General features: G+C 36.1%; 2 protein-coding genes across 2 annotated transcripts; both read left to right on the top strand.

Moving 5' to 3' along the window:
• Positions 1-423: 423 nt before the first annotated feature.
• Positions 424-1236, top strand: LOC140818705 (uncharacterized). Its single transcript, XM_073178749.1, has one exon. The coding sequence runs from the start codon at positions 424-426 to the stop codon at positions 1234-1236; it is 813 nt and encodes a 270-aa protein (XP_073034850.1).
• A 6522-nt stretch (positions 1237-7758) lies between these two features.
• Positions 7759-11470, top strand: LOC140818653 (gibberellin 2-beta-dioxygenase 8-like). The gene is made up of 3 exons (XM_073178691.1): positions 7759-8340; positions 10530-10851; positions 11119-11470. Exons 1-3 carry the CDS (start codon positions 7808-7810, stop codon positions 11353-11355), a joined length of 1092 nt encoding a protein of 363 aa, XP_073034792.1. The 5' UTR covers positions 7759-7807; the 3' UTR covers positions 11356-11470.
• The last annotated feature ends 2432 nt before the right edge of the window (positions 11471-13902 follow it).

The following is a 13902-nucleotide window of genomic DNA, read 5'->3' as shown; positions in this document are numbered from 1 at the left end:
ATTTAAATCATTAGTGAAGAAACCTCCATCAAGTTATGATGATTTGTTATCTCGGGCGGAAAAATATGTAAACTTGGAAGATGCCAAACGGTACAGAAGGATGGAAAACCGACCCGGAGGGAGTAGGGGGGAGGGATCCGAGAGAGGAAGTAAGAAGAGAGGTGCAGGTGAGAGGGAGGAAGACATGACCAGAAGTAGAGGACAATTCTCTTCACATGTACCTTTGAATAGGAGTCGGGATAAGGTGATGGAGGTGAGGGAGTCAGGGGAGAGGGGGGGAAGTCGCAGAGGGTTGAGAGCAGTGCTCGACCTCCGCCGCGGGGTAGACAAGAAGGATCCTCGTTCGGGAGTGAACTGAGATCTCGCCCATCTTCTAGGCGGGGTCGAGGCCCTCCCTGGATACATCAGAGGATCGAGGAGCCGATGAGAGAAGGTCGAGGTCAGGATGGCTCTCGGGAGCACGCGGAACCGAGGAGGAGAACGAATGAGGATAACCACCCTACGAGAGGAATGATTCATATGATCTCGGGGGGTGCTACTGATGGAGATTCCGGGCGAGCGCGAAAGGCGCATGGGAGGAGGTTGGAGAGTTTTGAAATATCTAGGGGTGCGGACCTACCCCATGATCCTGTCATCAGTTTTGGACCGGATGACCTCCGAGGCATTGTGGCTCCTCATAACGATGCCTTGGTGGTAACGGCCGCCGTTGCCAATTACGATGTGGCACGAATATTTATTGATAATGGAAGCTCTGTTAATATCCTGTTCAAGAGCACTTTGGATAAGATGAAGGTGGAGGGATTTGAGTTCGAGCCAATCTCTACTCCTGTATATGGATTTGCAGGACATGCCATCCCACCGCTCGGTCAGATTGTCCTTCCTCTATCTTTGGGACATGAGCCTCGGCGGGTAACAAAAATGACAACATTTATTATGGTGGACACCCCATCTGCTTACAATGGAATTCTGGGGCGACCAGCCCTAAAGGATTTCAGAGCTGTAGCGTCCACGTATCATCAGAAGTTGAAATTTCCTATAGGGAAGGAGGTTGGAGTTTTATGCGGGGATCAGAGAGTCGCGCGTCGGTGTTATGAAGGGATAGTGAAAGAAGAGGGGAAGAGAGCGCGTTTGGAGGTTAACATGATTAGGAAAGGAGGAAATGTGTGGCTTGGTCCTAGGTACAAGAAGATCAGAGGGGAAAGATGGACCCAGAGTGGAATGATCTTTTCAGAGTGATTGAGAAATTTAATTCTGGAGCTTATTACTTGAATACTCAAAGCAAGGCTTTAAGGAGTCCCTGGAATGTTTATCACTTTAGGGAATGTCAATCTGGATTTTATCGTTGATGTATTTCATCTTTACATTTTCTCATGTAATCAGTTGGAATTCAATAAAATCAGGTTTTTCTTTTTAATTCATGAATGTTGTTGTATTGGAAGGAGAGAAAAAAAAATTTCCTACTAAGGCATCGCCTAGTAGAGGAGCAGAGTTGGGGCGGAGAGAAATTTTATTTTTTCCTACTAAGGCATCGCCTAGTAGAGGAGCAGCGTTGGGGCGGGGAGAAATTTTATTTTCCTACTAAGGCATCGACTAGTAGAGGAGCAGCGTGAGAAATTAAATATGTCTGCTAAAGTATTACCTAGCAGAGGAGTTAGAGGTGAGGGTGTTGAATTTCTATTTTCCTGCTAAGGTATCACCTAGCAGAGGAGTTAGATGGTGAGGGTGTTGAATTTCTATTTTTCTGCTAAGGTGTCACCTAGCAGAGGAGTTAGATGGTGAGGAGATTGAATTTCTATTTTCCTGTTGAGGTATCACCTAGCAGAGGAGTGAGAGGGTGGGGGTAACCTAGCAGAGAAGTTAGAGGGTGGGCCGTTGAATTCTATTTTCCTGTTAAGGCATCGCCTAGCAGAAGAGTTAAAGGGTGGACGCGTTGAATTTTATTTTCCTGCTAAGGCCCGGCTTAGCAGAGGAGTTATGAGATGATGAGGTGAGAGTTTGATTTTTCCTACTAGGGCCCGGCTTAGCAGAAGAGTCAGAGGGTGGAGGTGTTGAATTTTTATTTTCCTGCTAAGGTATCACCTAGCAGAGGAGTTAGATGGAGGAGTTGAATTTTATTATCCTGCTAAGGCATCGCCTAGCAGAGGAGTTAGAGGGCGGGGCGTTGAATTCCATTTTCCTGCTAAGGCATCGCCTAGCAGAGGAGTTAGAAGGTGGGCGCGTTGAATTTTATTTTCCTGCTAAGACCCGGCTTAGCAGAGGAGTTATGAGATGATGAGGTGATAGTTTGATTTTTCTTGCGAAGGCCCGGCTTAGCTGAGGAGTTATGAGATGATGAGGTGAGAGTTTGATTTTTCCTGCTAGGGCCCGGCTTAGCAGAGGAGTCAGAGGGTGGAGGTGTTGAATTTTTATTTTCCTGCTAAGGTATCACCTAGCAGAGGAGTTAGATGGAGGAGTTGAATTTTATTATCCTGCTAAGGCATCGCCTAGCAGAGGAGTTAGAGGGCGGGGCGTTGAATTCCATTTTCCTGCTAAGGCATCGCCTAGCAGAGGAGTTAGAAGGTGGGCGCGTTGAATTTTATTTTCCTGCTAAGCCGGGTCTTAGCAGATGAGTTATGAGATGATGAGGTGATAGTTTGATTTTTCCTGCGAAGGCTCGGCTTAGCAGAGGAGTTATGAGATGATGAGGTGAGAGTTTGATTTTTTCTGCGAAGGCCCGGCTTAGCAGAGGAGTTATGAGATGATGTGGTGATAATTTGATTTTTTCTGCTAGGGCCTGGCCTAGCAGAGGAGTTAGAGGGTGGAGAGGTTGAATTTTTATTTTTCTGCTAAGGTATCACCTAGCAGAGGAGTTAGATGGTGGATGTGTTAAATTTTTATTTTCCTGATAAGGTATCACCTAGCAGAGTAGTTAGATGGAGGAGTTGAATTTTATTATCCTGCTAAGGCATCGCCTAGCAGAGGAGTTAAAGGGCGGGGGCGTTGAATTACATTTTCCTGCTAAGACATCGCCTAGCAGAGGAATTAGAGGGTGGGAACGTTGAATTTTATTTTCCCGCTAAGGTCCGGCTTAGCAAAGGAGTTATGAGATGATGAGGTGAGAGTTTGATTTTTCCTGCGAAGGCCCGGCTTAGCAGAGGAGTTATGAGATTATGAGGTGATAGTTTGATTTTTCCTGCTAAGCCATCGCCTAGCAGAGGAGTTAGATGGTGGGCGTGTTGAATTTTATTTTCCTGCTAAGGCATCGCCTAGCAGAGGAGTTAGAGGGTGGAGGTGTTGAATTTTATCTTCCTGCTATGGTGTCACCTAGTAGAGGAGTTAGATGTTGGAGCTGTTGAGTTTTTATTTTCCTGCTAAGACCCGGATTAGCAGAGGAGTTAGAGGGTGGAGGTGGTGAATTTTTATTTTCCTGCTAAGGCATCACCTAGTAAAGGAGCAGAGTTTGGGAGGAGAAAATTGTTATTTTCCTGATAAGGCATCGCCTAGCAGAGGAGCAGAGTGGATAAGGAGAATTAAATTTATTTTTCCAGCTAAGGTGTCACCTAGCAGAGGAGTTAGAGGGTGGAGATGTCGAGTTTTTATTTTCCTGCTAAGGCATCGCCTAGCAGAGGAGCAGAATTTGGGAGGATAAAAATGTTATTTTCCTGCTATGGCGTCGCCTAGCAGAGGAGCAGAGTGGAGGAGGAGAATTAAATTTTCCTGCTAAGGCATCGCCTAGCAGATGAGCAGAGTTTGGGAGGAGAAAAATTTATTTGGTTAGTCGATAACGAATGATGTTTACAGAGGAGCAGAGTTTGGGAGGAGAAAAATCTCAACGTACTGGGCGTGGCGCCGGGTGAGCGTCTGCACGTGGCGCGGGGTGGAGCGGTAGCTTGGGCGAGCTGCGAGATGGCAAGAGGCGAGCTGGGAGATGGCGAGGACGAGCGTGACGCTCGGCTAAGGCGAGCAGGCGGCACGGCAGGCAGCTGGGCGAGCGCGCGCTAGGGTGGGCGTGCGGGCGTGCGTGCAAGGGAGAGGGCGAGCGTGGCACTCGCTTGGGCGAGCTTGGCGAGCATGGCGCCGGGCGAGCGTCTGCACGTGGCGCGGGGTGGAGCGGTAGATTTGAAGAGCTTGGGCGAGCATGGCGCCGGGCGAGCGTCTGCACGTGGCGCGGGGTGGAGCGGTAGCTGGGGCGAGCGTGGCGCTTGGGCGAGCAGGATTTTTTTTTATCAAGCTACTTATTAAGCTACTTAGAGTCCCAAGTATAAAGATCGGTTTTTTTTTTTATCAAGTCTCAAATATATAGCTCATTTTCTACATTTAGTATTATTTTATCTAGATTGAGTCTCATGTGAGACCGTCTCACGGATTAAAATCTGTGAGACGAGTCAACCCTACTCATATTCACAATAAAAAAGTAATACTCTTAGCATAAAAAGTAATACCTTTTCATGAGTGACTCAAATAAGAGATCCGTTTCACAAATATGACATGTGAGACCGTCTCACACAAATTTTTGCCTTTTATCTATTTGTTTACCAATATGACATCATCATTAAATACATTAACTACTTCAATCAATTTTTATCATTTTAGGCATAGTTTGGTACACGTGATAAGGAAGGGGTTGATAAATAATCCTTCTTATCCCACGTTTGGTATCTTTTTAGAAAGCCCATGATATTACTTAATAAATAACTTTATATAAGGATAAAATATCTCTTCTATTAGGTATGATAATTTTAATTTAATGATAAAATACATTACAAATGACTTAATTGCCCTCAATTTATAAAAATCATAAACGCAATCTTCTCTCATATCATATTATTCAATATATAAAATTAGGTAAAAATAAATAAATCATGCAAGCACTATCGTCGCATAAACAAATAAGAAATATGAACTCAAGGAACAACTTTAAAATTATAAAATATATTATGATAAGGTTAATTTTGTCATTACAATCTAATATATAAATTTAATCACTCTTATTAAAATCATACCAAACATTAAATATAATATCCTACGTCTTATTTATCCTTAACTCATCCTTATATTATATATCACATGCTTATCATATCATGTATACCAAACTATGACTAAAGCATAGTTCACTTTTCATTAAAAAAAGAGTGGGTCTCATGTGAGATCGTCTCACGGATCTCAATCTGCGAGACAGGTCAACCCTACTCATATTCACAATAAAAAGTAATATTCTTAGCATAAAAAATAATATTTTTTCATGGATTACCCAAATAAGATATACGTCTCACAAATACAACCCGTGAGACCGTCTCACACAAATTTTTGCTTTATGAAAAATAAGATATCCATTAAACAAGGATAATCATAAAACTGATTTTTTTTCTTCTATATTTACTTTCCGATAACTTTTTTAATCTATGTGAAAATACATATGCAAAAATCTAAATATATGAGACGAATGTAGGACAAGAAAATAGATAAATTGGAGCAGGTCTCTTGTGATACAGTCTCACGAATCTTTATATGTGATACGAGTCAACCTACCGATATTCACAATAAATATTAATACTCTTAGCATAAAAAATAATATTTTTTTATGGATGACCCAAATAAGAGATTTATATCATAAAATACGACCTATGAGATCGTCTCACACAAGTTTTTGCTTAAATTTTTATCACATGCCGGCTTTAGTGGAAACGAGGTCGAGGAACCGAGTTGAAAAAGGAAAACAAGAACAGGTTAAAGCAGTTGCAAGAAGTGGGAAAAACTGTCTGCCCCACCTTGCGTGGAAGCTGATTGAGAAATTAGCTTGAGGAATCAGTCAGACGACGGAGAAAAAAACTTGACAACACACAAAAAGAAAATCAACTCCAAAAACAACTCGCAAAAAATCTGCAAATTTCGATCAATATTTTCAATCACAAATTTAGTTCTTAAGCTAATATTTTCTAACTTTAAGCTCACAATTTTCAGATTATATTCTGTGCATGCTTCATTTCAAATTAAATTTCAATCTGAATTTGTTATCATTTCCATTTCATTTGTAAAAAAGCATGGATATTTCTGTTCATTAGTGACGAAGTTAATTCCATTAATTTCCGGTCTAATTATCATGATTTCATATACTAATTTCTTAGTTTTTGACTCCTAACCGAGTAGATATAACATCGAACCGTCATATCGAGACTAACTTTTATTTTTTTAAAATAATTATATTTTTCTCATTTTAATCACATTTATATTGGCCCGACACGTTCGCAACTCAAATATTACATGACCAAATTAAATTAAAATCATATCAAATTATATGACCAATTTTATTATTTTTCCTTAAACTACTTTATAGTTTATACACAAACACGATATATATTAATTTTATTACATGAGGGTGTAGTTTTTTTCTCTATCATTTAGGTTGAAACCAGACATCTTCCCTATCAAAAGAGACTTCAGGTCACTGCATAACACATGAAGTGTCATGGTAGGTCTCTCGTGAGATAGTTTCATGGAGACGGATCAATACTGTCTACATTTACAACAATAAGTAATATTTTTAACATAAAAATTAATATTTTTTCATATCTGACACAAATAGAAGATCCGTCTTATAAAATTGACTCGTAAGAACATATTACAAAAGTTTTTTCCAAGCATTTGACATTCGGGGGCATCTAACCGAAACAAAAGAAAGTGGAAATCCCAAATTGCATCACTACATAAATTTTCTTTGATGTGACGAAGGAATTCCTTAACCACAACATTTAATTTGAGCCGTGTAAAAGATCCCAAGAGAGAGTGCATCATAAAAACAAACTTTTCCAAGATACAAATTATTATTAATTAAAGAAGAGTTATACATTTGGTAGGATATTTTTTTTAAAAAAATATTTATTGAATAAAACTTATATATTAAAAAATTATATTAAACTTCAAAATTCTACTTAATTTAGCGGCGGAGGTGTTTGCCTCCTAGTTCATCCAATTAAATATTTTTTCCCAAAATTCGAGTTTGTTTTTTCTCCAGATATATAATAAAACCTATATTTTAAATAAGAGTGAGTCTATGTGAGACCATCTCACGGATCTTAATCTGTGAGACGGGTCAATTCTACCCATATTCACAATAAAAAGTAATACTCTTAGCATAAAAAATAATATTTTTCATGGATAACTTATATAAGAGACTCGTCTCATAAAAACGACCCGTAAAACCGTCTCACACAAGCTTTTACCTTTAAGTAAATACAAATAAAATGGTAGCTCCAACCCATTGATCAACTTGAAAATAGAATGGTGGTTGCACAATTAAACATATGTACTGACAAGAAGAAAAACAAATTTCTGTCGGTTGACAAAACAAAAAACCAAAATTTTTATTAGAATAAAATTATATTTCCAAACATAAAATATATTTTAAATTCATAAAAAAAACATTCAAAATAAAACGAGGACAATGACCACGACCAATCCTTAAATGGTTCCATCATTGTCTCCAATTTATAAAAGTAAAATAACAAGAAAAAATATTGGTTTTTTTCATCTTATTAGTGGAATTTGAGTTTTAGTGTAATAGCTTTGTTTTTTTCTCTTTAATTTTAGTTTTTTTTTCTTCGTTCCGTATCGTGTGAGACACATCAATGTATCCGACATTACACCAAAAATACTAAACTATAACAACATCAACAATAACAGATGTCACGTCAATAATTAGACGAAGCGGACCAATTTGCAATTTTCTCATTAAAAAAAAAACATGGTTCTTTTAAAAAGAGAGAAAACCTTCTCCAGAAATTGGTAAACAAAAGTCTCCTTAACTTTGGGACAAGAAATAAATAGGAACATGCACCTACTCCCAACACAAGAAGCTATACAGACAAAACAAGAATCCCAACACCGCCACACGATGACCAATTCACAGAAACTCGACTCCTACCCTCCTTTCGTCCACCAAAGCCCTGGGATTGACCATTGCGGGAACCCAACCAAAAACCTACAAAAACCAGAATCTGAATCTGTCCCGGACTCAGATTCACTGCCTGTCGTGGATTTGCTGAGCAGTCATCCAGAAAGAATCAGCGAATCTTCCAGGGAATGGGGTATGTTTCGGCTGGTCAACCATGGAGTGGAATCCAAGTTGTTGAGCAAGATTCTTGAGTGTGCGGCTGAGGTTTTCTCACTCAGTTTCGAATCCAAACAAGTCGTATTCGACGGCCCGATACAGTATTTTTGGGGCAGCCCCGCGATAAGCTTGGCCGGAAACTCTCAACAGGAAAGCCCTTGCGCTCAAAACCTGCACTGGTTGGAGGGTTTCAATGTTCCTCTGGAGAAGATAACTCAGTTCAAGTATGAGGATCCATTGCTGGAGTCTTTCAGGCAAGTCTTATTTCTATTATTTAATGTGTTAAAAATGGATGTTTGGCTCGTGGCATGGATTGTAAATTAATCAAAAGTTTTAAAATTTATGCTGAAATACAACAATGAATGTTTTCATGTTCCGTACTAAATATAACGTATTACCCAAATAAATAATAATCATATCTACTCAATATATGACTCGTGTGATGAGTGGATAACTCATTGACATTCGTTCAACCATGAGTATAAATACATGATCATAATTCATCAGTCAAAACACAAGTATACATACGAAAAACGTTTATCAAATCTCAAATCTCAAATATTTTTGGTCAGGAGTGATGAAGCATTGAGCCCGGTGGCCCACTATATTTAAATATTGGTTTTGTTCGTATTACCCAAATAAATAATATTCATATATACTCAATATATGACTCGTGTGATGAGTGGATAACTCATTGACATTCGTTCAACCATGAGTATAAATACATGATCATAATTCATCAGTCAAAACACAAGTATCCATACGAAAATCGTTTATCAAATCTCAAATCTCAAATATTTTTGGTCAGCACTGATGAAGCATTGAGCCCGGTGGCCCACTATATTTAAATTTTTTATATATTAAGATTTTCATGATTTCAAATTAATTTAATATTAGTTTGAGTACTGATTCACCATTATGTACAAGTTATATGGATCGGAATTCACATTTTTTAGGTCCTTGAGCTCAATTCCACTCGTTCATTAGTTGATCTCCCGTGTCATTTGCTGTAAAAATTATTTTATCATATCCAATATGTTAGTGTTATATTAATGGCAAAATTAATTTTGATATAATGTTTACTAATCGTGCTTACCTTTGTGCCGCCCATTAATATATATATAATTTTGATATAATGTCTACTAATCGTATTTATTTTGTATTGTCCATTAATGTGACATTAACATATATATATATATATATATATATATATATATATATATATATATATATATATATATATATATAAAATTATTAACATTGGAATATAAAATTATTATGTGGACAATAAATCATTAGCTGGTGTTTCCAAGGAAAATGAATTGAATATGTGTCAAGTATAGGAAAAAAGTTGAGTCATTTTCTTGTGATTAATGTAATATTAATATAAAACATTAAACTATTATTTAAAGGGAAAGAAAAAGAAGCTTTCCATCCATTAAATTAACTGAGAAATACATTTAATCATAATTAATTAGTTAAATAAATTATTTTTAATATTTAATTTGCTGCCCAATTAAGTACAGCTCCAGAAAAAGCAAGAGGGGCCAATTTTCTGCAGTGGATCGACAGTTAGTTAAATCGTCTCGATTCGCTTTATACATTTTAGTGAGTCAGATGCCATAAAAGATTCTCGGAATAAGCTCAAGGCCTTTCTTTGTTGTCATAATTTTTTGTCCCTTATTAGACATGGGAAAACAATTCATAGGGTGAATTGTTTATATTAATTCGTCTGATATCAAAGTTTCAAGTTTCGAACGAGATGTGTTCGAAATTCAATTGTGAGTAATAAACGTATCTCCCAATTTTTTTAAAAAAAAAATATGTGGAGCTGAAATTATAAACTTTAAAATTTTAAAGGATAAAGCACATATTTTTATTCTATATTATATAAATTGAAATAATAGAACAAAAAATTACGTCTAATGAATTTCGTATATGGTTATTGTAAGTCTTTTAAGTTATGTTTGGATTGATGAATTGCAAATTTATGGATTTCAAATATATTAAAATGTATTTTTATTGCTTATAAATAGAATACAGTATACTTCAAATTCACCATTTACGTGTTTATATAATATTTCATATTGATTAGACAGTACGAATCACAATTTTTTATCTATATGTGAGCATGTATGTATAGATAGTAGAAGATGTCATAATATATAAGGCAAAAACTGATGTGAGACGGTCTCATTGGTCATATTATGTGAGACAAATATTATTTGGGTCATCAATGAAAAAGTGTTAATTTTTATGCTAAGAGTATTACTTTTTATTATGAATATCTGTAGGATTGACCCGTCTCACATATAAAGATTCGTAAGATCGTCTCATAAGAGAACCTACTCATTATAAATATTAGGAGCACAAGTTGGTTTGTTCTTCATTAATATCTCTCTAAAAAAAGGTATCATTTTTCTTTTTTGTATGGTGCTTAAAGGGCTTTATTAGAGGAATATGGGAACCAGCAGTCTTTGGTGGCAGAGGAAATATTCAAAACAATGACTGAGGACCTCGAGTTTTCTTCAACAAAATCGAAGTCCTATTTGTCGTTGGCCTCGGGACTTTTACGTGTGTATCGATATCCCTGGTGTCCACTGTCGGAGCTGAGGTGGGGCATTGGCGAACACACGGACAGCTCGGTTCTTTCGATACTGCATCAGGATCAAGTAGGAGGGCTTCAAGTTTGCAAGGGGAGTAAATGGCTCGACGTACAACCTAGTCCGGGCGCTCTCGTTGTCAATATAGGAGACCTTATGCAGGTTTGGACAAGAACGAAAACATAGTTTTTGCTCGGTCGCGACCCGTAAGCATGAGTTTCTCAACAGGGAAAGAGTAAATTCTTTCAAATAAACTTATACACACCTTTCAAAAAGATAATTTTTCTTGAAACACAACTTAAAACCATTCAAAAAAATTCCTAGTTTTGGATTAAGTTATAATTCTACCACTGCTAATTAGATTCTTGGCTAGCTACTATGTATGTATTTTACTAAGTATATATATAATTATGTTTTTGTATGTTTTAGGCAATGAGTAACGACAAGTATGTGAGTGTGAAGCACAGAGTGAAGGTAAACAAGGAAAAAGACAGGATTTCGATCGGGTATTTCGTCTTTCCGACCGAAGATGCGTTGATTGATAGCTCGAACTACAGGTTATTCACTTATGCAGATTTTCAGGCAGACAGGGAGTTGGATTTTAAGACATTGGGGACCAAAATCGGCCTTCCCCGCTACAAAATAGTCCCCGAAAATTCCGAATGATCTTGTCATTAAATTTGTGTGTGATTGTATATATGTGTATGCCACTTTTGATATTGTCTGCGCAATATTTGTTATTTTTAGCCCAAACAGATATATACAATGATCATATATAATATTTGTGAAGAAATAAATCGGTATTAAGCATTCATGTCTTGAGTATTGTTTAAACAAGTGAAAACTATATATGTAGTTTGGCAAATTGTTAGATAATTGGGTCAGTGAGTGTGATATCTCTGGTCTCGCATAATAAAAATTAAAGATTTAAAATAAATTTATAATGGATTTACAATGGACTTTTATAACAACTTGAGTTAATCATTTTCGTAAAGGGACGACGAATACGAAATAGTTGTTATAGGGTTCCATTGTGCAGTCATACAGGCGCGGGCCTAGGCTCGAAACGTGACAGAATGATATCAGAACCAGTCACGGACATGGAACAACGTGAAATAAGTGCTATGCGGGACAAAGTGGTACGTGATGTCACCGGCATGAAACACCAAGAAATACAATTTGGTTCTTTTGTCGGTTAATCTATCGTCTTATTTCACTAATTTAAACTTTTGTCTTTATTTATAATTTTTTTTTATCGGATTATTTATGTTATGTTTAATTCAAAAATGCTGATGTGGTTGCCGACATGTCCGATTTCACGCAGCGCTCGAGTGAAGGATTAATTTTTTTTTAAAACAATTGTCGATTAGTTAATTAAGATCGTTAACATGAGCAAAATTGAAAAACGTGCGTGTAAGTTATATGCCAAAATGCAATTTCCACTTTTGGAGGAGTAGGTATTCTTTATGTTGTTAATTTTTGTGTATAGAAATGACATGATCCATGAAATTAACGTGAAACACATATTTCAAATATTTGTATCGATATTTCACGTAATATCCATTTTAAAGAGTGATACCATTTTTTTTCGGGGGGAAGTGGAAACATGATATACCACCTCGGGAACTGGGATTTTTACTTGATCTTGATTTTTTTTATCGGGAAAATAGAATATATTGGATCAATTTTATTTATATAGACTTATATGTGAATATTTATTTATTGTTGGTTTTTTTATTAAGTTAAACATAAAATTAAAGTGATCAAATTAAAGTTTTGACTATTGGATTTTAATATATTTCATAGATTGTGAGTATTTAATGTGTATAGATATAACTGTAATTTTTGTTTTTATGATGAGTTAAAACAGAAATATTAGAAGATAATTATGATAGACATTATTTATACTAGTATTTAACCCGAGCGATAGACGAGAGGATATTATTAAAAATATTAATTACAAAAAATGAGTAGATATTTAAATTGTAAAAAAAATAATATAATTATAAAAAAGAAAAATAAGAAACTATATTTCACTAATTATGAGTCATGGTTCCCAGATTGCGCGCAATCACGTTCCATATTCTATCCTCCATATAGAAAATAATTCGGAAGAGAAAACTAAAAGATTCTCTCAATAAAAAGACCGGACCGCGTAGATCTGGAAGATCAAGACACATTTTAAAGAGTTCATAATTATAACTTCAGGTACACTTTCATTTAAGTTTTCAGTATAATTTTTTTTTTTTGAATCTTTAGAAAAGATTAAAGTATAATAGCAAAACTTAGCTTATTCATTTACAAGAAAAACATATGTTTAAATATGAAAAGAACTTTAGAGAGCTAAGGAAGAACGGGAAACCACACAATTTTCTTTCCGAAATAGACAAATCAATGGTGGTGGAAGCTGTGGAAAAATCGAACGGTTCTTAAAAAAACCAAGAGGAAATAAAATAGAAAAAAACCCGAAACATGAATGACCAGGATAAACAAAAAGTCCATATACAAAAGTAGACTCAAGTATCAAATAGAAGAATCGACATTGATCCGAAGATGAAAAAGAAACAGTAGAAATCAATGATAATAGAAGAAATGTTGAATATAATCGAAGAAGAAGGGCACAAAAATTGAGAAAAAGATTTAAAAAACTGAATGAGTTGAAAATCAAACAATAAAATGATTGGACAAATCATATTTGTTTAAAATGATATATAAACTATATAACAATATTGCTATTGAATAAGGTGTGAAATAAATTATGTTTCTATATTCATTTGCAAAAATTATAATAATTCATAACATAGTCACGTTCGTTACTCACATACAACGCACATGCTTTAAGCTAGTAAGAAAGAACACGAGTTTTGGTTTTCAACCTGTATCATAATCCAAAGTTCTTTTATAAACGAATTTAATGGTCTTTTTGCTTCGATTAGTGGCCGAATATTCTCGAGATTTATTTATTTTTCATTCCCAAGAAATTGGGGTTGTCCAAAAATCACAACCGGTTTGTGGAGAAAAAAGGAAAATATTTTCCTCTCACAATATCTACGGTGGATGTAAGGGTGAGCATTCGGTTAATTCGGTTACCGACCGAACCGAATTAGCCATAATCGAACCGAACCGAACCGAAATATTTAGCCATAACCGAACTGACCGGATTAATTTTCATAACCGATGAAAACCGTACCGAATTAACCGATCAGTTTAAAA

Source organism: Primulina eburnea, chromosome 17 (genome assembly GCF_022965805.1).
Source record: "Primulina eburnea isolate SZY01 chromosome 17, ASM2296580v1, whole genome shotgun sequence".
Taxonomy (NCBI): domain Eukaryota; kingdom Viridiplantae; phylum Streptophyta; class Magnoliopsida; order Lamiales; family Gesneriaceae; genus Primulina; species Primulina eburnea.
This window is presented reverse-complemented; position numbering and strand designations above follow the sequence as displayed.

What these genes read in the sequence shown, in the direction of transcription:
- LOC140818705 (XM_073178749.1), top strand. Translation starts at nt 424, where the DNA reads ATGAGAGAAGGTCGAGGTCAGGATGGCTCTCGGGAGCACGCGGAACCG.
- LOC140818653 (XM_073178691.1), top strand. Translation starts at nt 7,808, where the DNA reads ATGCACCTACTCCCAACACAAGAAGCTATACAGACAAAACAAGAATCC. An exon ending in CCATTGCTGGAGTCTTTCAG is followed by an intron (nt 8,341 to 10,529) that starts GCAAGTCTTATT and finishes TGGTGCTTAAAG; the next exon opens with GGCTTTATTAGAGGAATATG. An exon ending in ATATAGGAGACCTTATGCAG is followed by an intron (nt 10,852 to 11,118) that starts GTTTGGACAAGA and finishes TGTATGTTTTAG; the next exon opens with GCAATGAGTAACGACAAGTA.